Below are 9,078 nucleotides of genomic sequence, written 5' to 3'. Positions count from 1 at the left end.
GATTCAGCAATCGGATGTAGTGTCATCACATGCTTCAGAAACCATCTGTATCTGAAATTAACCACAAGGCAACAGGAAACCGATCCCTGGAGCGGGCGGGGGAGGAAGTCTCACCTCATGTAGGACTCATGTTACAGAAAAACACCCGTGGAGTGCTGGTTTCCAAGAAAAGTCCCAAGTCGTGAAAGAAAAAATGGAATCAGAGCAACATTTATGGGAGAAACATGGCGGATACACTTCTGTCATCTTTTAATAGCGCACTTGAACGGCGTTATGGGAAGAGACGGACACTGTAAAAGGATGGCAGAAGAAACACACCAAACCAGATCAGATAACCAAAAAATAATTCAATATTTATTTGCAGTACAAACAAGTCTTGTATTGGTTTTCATATACTTTACAATACATAGGGACAATTTTATATCCTTCATAAACCAGAAAATTTAACTGCCCGGTTACCAAGCCCAGTATTATACACACAAGATAGATTGTATCTTTTAAAAAATGTATACAGCACATATAAAACAGCTCTTTGACATTTGAAGCTGTAACACGATGCCGACGCATTGTCAAATAAAAATCCCTGAAAAATTCCTCGGTGAGGTAAGATATACAGTTCCTTATTCGCTCATCTAGTTCCTGTGTGTGTTGTTCGCTTTCGTTCCTACTGTTATTATTCGCAGAACCGTTGTGTAGCTACAAGAAACGTCCACAGAAAGCCTTGTTCCTGTGTTCTGGCAATATACGAACAGAAAAACACGAACGGTTTCTCTTTCCCATGGTTACAGATACAAACATTCCTCCACAAAAAGCAGCTCGAAATCAAGATGTACACGTAAATAAAGAAGCCGTGAAATGAAGCGCGCTTCCGTCCCGGGGTGATGCGAGAGCGCCGTGTTGTTATTGTGTCTGGGTCGTTTCAACCCGTGATGATTTACATTAATGGGAGCGACTCTTGCATATCTGCACAAGATGAGTATTACATTATATTATATTATATTATATATATAATGAAAGAGAGAGAGAGAGAAAGAGAAAAGAAAAGGCCACAGGAGTCAGTATATAGCACGTATTTTGTATAGTAAGGAAATCCGTGGGTTTAATCGAATTGGACGAAACACGAGCGAGCGCCCAGCACCCAGACGCGCTCCGGACACCCCGGGCCAAAAGCTGCCTCCGTTTCAAGCTATATCTCTGTGGATATCTCTAGTATCAAAAGTAGAGGAGTCAAAAACCCGAGGCCGTTTTCTAGAAAATACTGCAAAGGGTTGTTGAGTATATTGCAGAGTAACAAATACAACCTTGACTGACCCGTTAAAGACCATTAGTCGTCTATTATTATTACTACGTATTGGTTTCTTTAAAAATGAACAAACGTCTTGGTAATACAACGATTTCTAAAGTGAGATACAAAGAGAGTATTGAACAGTCAGAGTAGGAAAGAATTAAAAAGGTTATATAAGGCCAGCTTAAAGCAACCCTGTTAACTCAAGCACTCGTCCGCTCAGGTCCAGTCGCTCGTTCCTGCGGTCAGGAACGCCCTCGCTACACACTGTTTGCTGCCCGGGGGCAACAAGAGTAGTTAAAAAAACAGTCCTCAACATTCGGTGACGTGCCACGCCTCGAGAGGATTGCATGCCCAAATACATCGAGTGAATAGATATACTCTTACGTAGAAATTAATACAATATATTCATACTGTAATGAGAATCGCCAAGGCCAGAAGGTGAGCGAGCCCGGAAGTCGGGACACAAACGTGGATCTGTCGATCTCGCGGTTAAGGAACAATGAGCTTTAAGTGCGCGCGTCGCCCCACGCAGCTGCGGAGCCTCGTCGCAGCCTAGGACTGGCAGCTCCTCTGAATGTCTCTTTCTGTGTGTGTTGGAGTACCGCTTTTAAGTGCCAAGAAGAGAAAGGCTTCGCCACTGTGCAAAACGCATTAGGTCATTGCAAACGTCGAGCGAACGCGAGAGAGAGAGAGAGAGAGAGAGAGAGAGAGAGAGAGAGAGAGAGAGAGAATAAAGAGGGGGAGGGCTCACAATGTTTGTTTGTGTCGCCAACACCGTCACTACTTTGGACAACATGGTTCTGCGCCGAGGAAAGAGACGAAGATATAGACACGTGTGTGGCGCACCTCTCGGCCTTCGCCCCAAGAACGAATCCGACCCTGCGCTCTCCTCCGGGTAGAAAAGCAAAATCCCACGCGGTGCGAGACGGGAGGGCATCTGCAATCAAAGCTTGCTTCTCTTCGAGCCAAGCGCTGTGCAAAAGTCTCAAGTTTCTTCTCGGGTATCAAACCGTGAGAGGAAAGAAAAAAAAAAAAAAAAACAAAAAAAGAACAGTCTGTTCCATGAAGGCAAGAAAAGCTGCATTAAAATCCACCGGAGGGCGTGAGAGGGGCCCGTGTGCTTAACCACCCTCCGTCCCTCCCGTCGCCGCGGCTGCTGCTGGCCTGTCCTCCAGGACAAAAGCTCCCCTGGAGATTGGAGATAAACATTCAAAGGGTGGCTGCTCCCACCCAGCATCCTCTGCTGGCCTTCATGTGGACTCCAGCGTGTCCAGCTGGAACATGTTGTGATTGGTGGGCGTGGTGAAGAAGAGCTGGTCGTTGGGCGTCGAGCGGTTGTCGCAGGGACTGTTCAGCCCCAGTGTCCTCTCGAAGTCCAAAAGCTGCCCCATGAAGTTGAAGTTGGGCGAGATGTTGGACTTCTTGCGCTTGACGAAGTCGTAGGCGTCGTTGAGCGACAGGTTGAGCTTCTGCATCAGGTACGCCACCGTGACGGTGACCGAGCGGCTGATGCCTGCTAGGCAGTGCACCAAGATGCCACACTTTTTGGAACGAGCTTCATCTGAGGAACAGAAGAACACAAACAGATGAGGCTCGAGTGACAGACCAGACCAACCAGATCTCACACACACGACACAAATGACCTCTGCATCAGTTTGGGAGTATGATTACAAAAAGACTTTCTGCACGAGCACGCTCATCTTGTGGGCTAGCTTTAAGCTCACCTAGGAGGTTTAAGTAATAGAGGGTTTCATGTTGGAGGGTTATTAGTACGATTTCTTAGAGAACTACATTCCAAAAATGACTGCTTTAATGAGGGGGAAAACCCTACAATACCAACAAGCATTACAATATTAATAATACATAAAAAGAAACTGTGAAATAGCTTGACTACATAAAAATCAAATGAATGGTGTTTTTACTTTTGGAAACTCACAACTGGATTCATATTTTTGAGCACATGCCCAGAGATGCTGCTGTTACATAAAAACACACCTCGGTGCTGCTCGCGAACAAAGCACTTTGCTAAGCACCACTGAGCAGCACAGGAACAATCATCGTGTAATTCTGTGCGTGAACAGGCCTGTGGACAGACACCTTGGGCTGCTGCTTTTGAGTTTTTTCAGCAACGTTATTGTCGCCAAAGTCACACAAGAACTAGTTCTATTTGAAAAAGTGTACATGGGTTCATTTTTTAACAGACAAAGTCACCACATCGTCTCAGAAGCACTGGAGTGTTTTGGATTACACTTGTTACCTTTAGAGAGCTTTCAGATCCCACACATGTGGAAACACAGTAAATGAGGACAACGTGCAACTATTTAAGCGAGGGCTTCCTGTAGACCAATTAGTCGTGATCTCTTGCTTGGAACACGAGCAGTTATATCTCATCTTTATAAGGCTGCACTGAACTCCTGAAATGGCCAAACGGGGCCCCGGGGCCGTGGTAGAGTCTGCTTCAGTACAGTAGCGTTCATAAGAGTGATGCGCCTTAGCTCCCGTCAGCCGAGCCATGAATGATTCGCCCAGACAACGTTAATAACGTCAAGTTAAACCATTGCAAACAGATCCCGTGACAAACGCCCTCCCCTCGCTAAAGCATTCTACTAGGCCTGACCAGTGAATGGTAAAAAAGTACAGCTATACATTATTTAGAGACAAAGTGCATCTGGTTTTGTGGGGCATGACGTACTACAGAGCCATTAGTGCCAGGCGAGGCAGAGTAAAGTGGCCATTTCCTCTTCTCTGCTCGTGATGGATGTGGCGAGAGCGCTCCGAGTCCAGCTGAACCCTGGAACAATGAGGTCACTTCCCCCAGAAACGCTGTCTCCGGCTCCAGTGAACTCGTAAAACACAGCGTAGAGCGTGTAAAGCGAGCACGCACCGAGCGCTCCAGCGTTTCATCTAAACAGGAAGCTCCCTTCAGCAAAACTTCCTAATGTTCACTAGGAACCCGCGGCTCAAATTTACAGACGCTCACATGAAAAGCGTGTTTACGCAGTGAAAGCGAAAGCGTTCGGCGAGCAGCGTCCAGCTGCATAACAGGATGTTGTGATCGTTTAGTGCACCAGTTTGTCCTTCCGCTTCTCTTGTACCTGCTCACCTCTCCATTGCAGCTTAACCATTAATTCTGATTTTATGTAATCCCCATTTCTGTCTCTGATAGATTTGGTTCTGTGCCGCTGTCGCATCTGGCTTCCTTACTTTTCATTTCTGGTAACATTGTGGACTTGATTGCACAGATACTAACTGAGCTGGATGATGATGACGACATCACTGAATCAATGATGAACTGACTTTAACCGAGTGGTAACTATCGTCCTCTTGCAATATCGACACACTAGTTTCCTGTTGGACACGCTATATAAATAAAGATGACTCGACCCGACACTGAACCTCCTGTCATCATGAACTCATCTTTTGGATGAACTATCCCTTTACTACCATTCAGTTATGAATATTTCTCACGGTCTGAATGAAAGATAACATTAAAAGGTTAAGAATGAGCAGCAGAAACCAGAACAACAGGTTCCAGTCATAAGCACATGTACGTGAGACTATTGTCACGCGAAAACACCTCCAGGACGACTGGGAAATGATTTCACTTTCTAATATCAGCTGTACAAGGACTCATTAAACCCGCTGCAAACGGCGAGCTCACGGCACAGAACACAGTGCAGACTTTTATTATTTGGCGCTCTTGATGAGACGGACTGAACTTTTGTGATGCAGATATAACCTCAGACTAGATGTTTTTAGGAAATGACTTAAAGTGTCACCCGAGTTCTGCCGCAGACGGCACATGTGGCTTCACCGGAAAAACACTGACATCAAAACACCAGAGAAACTAAAACAGTTTCCGACCTTATTCATCTAGAGCTTCTTTTTTTCTTTTTCTTTTTTTTTTTAATGAACATGTTTTCTACCCATTCAAAGCAAATGATGAGGTGAAATCTGTGCGCGCTGTACTGGATTCCGGCTCGCGCTTCAGTTCTCCATTAGCGGTGATGCTCTGTGATCTATGGCCTACATCGATCACTTCTGTACAGCTCACCGAATCAATTATATCCACTTCCTCTGCTGCACCCTTCCAGTAATGTTGTGCCCTTGTTTTACATCACCACGGGAGAGCTGGTCTGACCTGACCCGAGAGCTGTCTGGAGATGCCTATCAGAGCGGTTCTTCATGTAGAGCAGGTGGACAGGTGTAAACAACACCATCTGAATGACCCGGGAACGCCTCTCAGCTTGATCACATTCTTCTCGTGTTAAGAAGTGTGTATAGGGCTGCACGATTGATTGCATTCAATGCAAGAGCACGTTCATGCGTGTGTATTGTGCACATATATATGTCTGTATTTATATATAAGGTATATTCGTAGCAATAGCCAACAATACACTGTATGGGTCAAAATTCATAAGCAAAAGTCATAAGCAAATTAAGTAAAAATCCTGTTCCATGATGATGTCTTGTACGTTTCCTAATGTAAATATATCAAAACGTATTGGTTAGTAATATGCATTGCTAAGAACTTCATTTGGACAACTTTGAAGTTGATTTTCTCAATATTTACACTTTTTGCACCCTCAGATTTTTCAGCCAAATATTGTCCGATCCTAACAAACCACACATCTCAATTTTAACTAAAATGGAGCCTTATGACTGGTTTTGTGCCGTTGGGTCAATATACTCTCATTCTGCTCACGATTAATCACGATTAGTGGTTTTGCAGCCCTAGATGTGCGTCACTTTCAGACACAGAATAAACCACAGTCTGATCTGCGGAAGTCCAGGAGGAAACTTACCTATGAAAGAAATGGCTTCAGGGAAAAACTGAGATAAGTTTTGGCTCCAGTGATCAGAGATGGGAATCTGCTTGTACTTGAATTCCCCGTCGTGTTCGAACATGTTGGGCAGGTTGGGAGTGACGTTCAGGATGTACTTGATGTTGTACTTGCCCAGAACGTCCAGGTTGGTGGAGTCTTTGGCACAGCCCAGGTAGAGATAGGGTAAGATCTGGACTGGGAATGCTGGTTGGTTACTGGGCAGCGGGCTGCCCTCGGACTCGGTGGCGCTGCCCGGCTCCCGGTCCGACTCGCCATCGGAGCAGTCGGAGCTGATCCGCAGGCCGCCCAGCCCCAGGACGGACGCGGGCGGAGAGCTGCTCGGACACGAACAGTCCAGGTTCGTCTCGCAGTGCTCTGGGTATTCAGTCTGAAACTTGTTAAATCCTCCTGGAAGAGGCCAGATAACAGACGCTCGTTAGCAAACGACCTCTTACTGTACTCTACACTGAAGCTGCACTTCCACACAAACTATACGTTTGTGCATGCACCACTTATAAGAGAACAGTCTGATGGAAATGAGGTTATTAAAACCATTTGCCTATAGCCAGACGTTAAAGTACTTAGTTGCACTCAAATGTTTTTGAACAAGTTTTTAAAAAGAATTCGCAGCAAAATGGATCCAAAATGCAGCAAAAGGAGAAGTGCTTTCTATCTGAATACATCGAGTAAAAATGAATTTATTTCTGTGAAGCGCAGCTGAATTTCCAGCATCATTACTCCAGTCTTCAGCGTCACATGATCTTACTGAGAATATACTGATTTACTGCTCGAGAAACTATTATTATCATAACTATTATATTAATATTCAAAAGAGTGTAAATATTTTTCCAGAAATCTCCAAAGATCAGCATTTAACTGAAATAAAAAGCTTTTGTAACATTATATACTGTATAAGAGGCATAATATTTACAAATGAAGGAAATGAATACTTCTATCAAGCATGGAGAAATTGAACTGAGCAGGTGTGATGATAAAGACATTTATACCGTTACAGATCTCCATTTCAGATTAATTCTGTTCTTTATTAAATCAAACGTGAAACTCTGAGCCGTGTTAAACAGTGATCATAACAACAGTACATTACAAGGATTTCTGAAGGATCATGTGTTGATGAAAGACTGGAATAATGAGGAAAAATCAGCTCTGCTTCACTTCTTCCACAGTATCTTCAAATATTAAACATTTAAACCATGAAAATATTTCACAATAGCACCGCTTTTGGATCTAGGATCGGTGAGAGACTTCAAAAACATGAAAGGTCTTACGGTTTGACTGGCAGTGTTATATTAGCATCTAGTAGAGTTTAACTAGTGCTCGTTTGATCTAGTCCAGTGTTCTTAAAGATAACTAGACACCGGCGTCTAATTACCACACACTATTGTGGATTAACTAGCTACACCAGCCTTGCTGACTAGTTATTACATAACACTGAACTAGAGATAAGAAGTGGTAGTAAAACTTGAATGGAAGTTACTGAACAGCTTAGAGAGACATTTCAACCAAAAATAATGATCATTCTGTCATAAAGTCGCCTTTCAATCCCGTGAGGGGACTTTCTTCAATCTCTGCTCGGGTTTAAGGACATACGGGCGAGCAAAGGAAACTATTTTTTGGGTGAACTTTCCCTTTAATACCTGATCCTCGTTAAACTAATGGAGTACTACATAATAACCAGCATGACAGAAAAACACAGCAGTCGACATTTCTGCCAATAACACCAGCAAGTATCGTGAAGGAACTCGGCGAGCTGTCTGAGACTCGTCTCGGTGTCGTGAAACATCCTGACCGACTCCGCGTCTATTTTGTGAATGGCGGAGAAAACGAGAATTACACGCTCAAACGCCGTTTCCACGACAAAACGCTCGACACAGGCGTGGATACGCGCGAAATATCGCACAGGACGCGTGTATTTATCGAAAAGAGCGGATCTGCGTCGAGATTCTGTCCTTTCCGTCGTTCATTCATGAATCGCTCGCGTTCCCTCTGAAAGACAACATGGCGGAGCCATTTTAGGAAATTAATTGAAAACACGTTTGTTTCTCTTCCCCAAGACGCTTTCGGGCGAAACACGACACGAGGGGGAAAAACGGCGAGGGAAGGTGGACGAATAAAACAATTTCACGTATCGGTGTAATAGCCGGTCTAGATCGCGTTAAGTTCGCCACAGCGCTCGTGAACTTTCCTCACTTCTTGAATCCCAGAAAACGTGAATTTAAACTCTGAGCAGCGGCTCCGCTTCGATCCGTTCCGAGCTCCCCGAAGTTTTGAACCGCGACCCAAACGTTCCCGTCCGCACCGGCGTCGGTTACCGTACCTTCCAGGTAGTAGGCTTTGCAGCCGTCGTCCCTCAGCTTGTGCATGAGGAGCCCCAGCACGGAGCCCTGCCAGTCCGCCGCCGCCGCCGCCTCGTCGTACAGCAGCACCGTGTCCGTCTTACAGCGCCGCACGAAGCGCTCCTTGTCCTCGGTGTTGGGGATGATGGAGCGGATGGGCAGGTTGCCCTTCTTCAGGCGGCGCAGCATGAGCCCCGGGATGGCCAGGTTGATGGCGGACTCGATGTGCGAGGACTCGTAGAGCTCGTGTGAGCGGCAGTCGAGCAGCAGCAGCGACCCGCCGCCGGACTGCAGCTCCTCCTGCAGCCATTCCGCGCTTTTGCTCGACATCATCGCGCCGCTCCAGACGCTGTTTTTCATGGGGAGAGAGGGCGAGGCTGCGGTGGGAGCGATCAGGCGCTGAGAAGAAGTTCCCCCGCGGGCAAATCCATGCGCGTCGAGAGGTCTGGCTCTGCTGCTTCGGTGCGAGCTTCGCTCCGCTCGGCGTCCATAAGAGGCGGCTGCCGCTGCGGGGAACGCTCCGTCAGATCCGCGCCGAGCGCGCTGGACGCGGGGGAAGAGAGCAGCTCATGATCGCTCGCCTGTTTGTCATCTTCTGACGCCTGTTTGA

General features: G+C 46.0%; 1 protein-coding gene across 1 annotated transcript; it reads right to left on the bottom strand.

Annotated features, from left to right (window-relative positions):
- Positions 1–332: 332 nt before the first annotated feature.
- Positions 333–9,078, bottom strand: dusp7 (dual specificity phosphatase 7). The gene is made up of 3 exons (XM_043251708.1): positions 8,450–9,078; positions 6,094–6,522; positions 333–2,849 (listed from the first exon to the last, which is right to left on the bottom strand). Exons 1-3 carry the CDS (start codon positions 8,826–8,828, stop codon positions 2,539–2,541), a joined length of 1,119 nt encoding a protein of 372 aa, XP_043107643.1. The 5' UTR covers positions 8,829–9,078; the 3' UTR covers positions 333–2,538.

The sequence above is a fragment of the Puntigrus tetrazona genome, chromosome 11 (assembly GCF_018831695.1).
Source record: "Puntigrus tetrazona isolate hp1 chromosome 11, ASM1883169v1, whole genome shotgun sequence".
Classification (NCBI taxonomy): Eukaryota; Metazoa; Chordata; class Actinopteri; order Cypriniformes; family Cyprinidae; genus Puntigrus; species Puntigrus tetrazona.
Note: the sequence above shows the minus strand (reverse complement) of the source record. Positions and strands in the feature narration are given on the sequence as shown.

Bases quoted from the DNA above. Each gene is read 5' to 3' on its own strand.
- dusp7 (XM_043251708.1), bottom strand. From the start codon at position 8,828: ATGAAAAACAGCGTCTGGAGCGGCGCGATGATGTCGAGCAAAAGCGCG. The intron at 6,523-8,449 runs GTACGGTAACCG...GGCCTCTTCCAG, and splicing joins CAAAGCCTACTACCTGGAAG to GAGGATTTAACAAGTTTCAG. The intron at 2,850-6,093 runs GTAAGTTTCCTC...TCTGTTCCTCAG, and splicing joins TGAAGCCATTTCTTTCATAG to ATGAAGCTCGTTCCAAAAAG.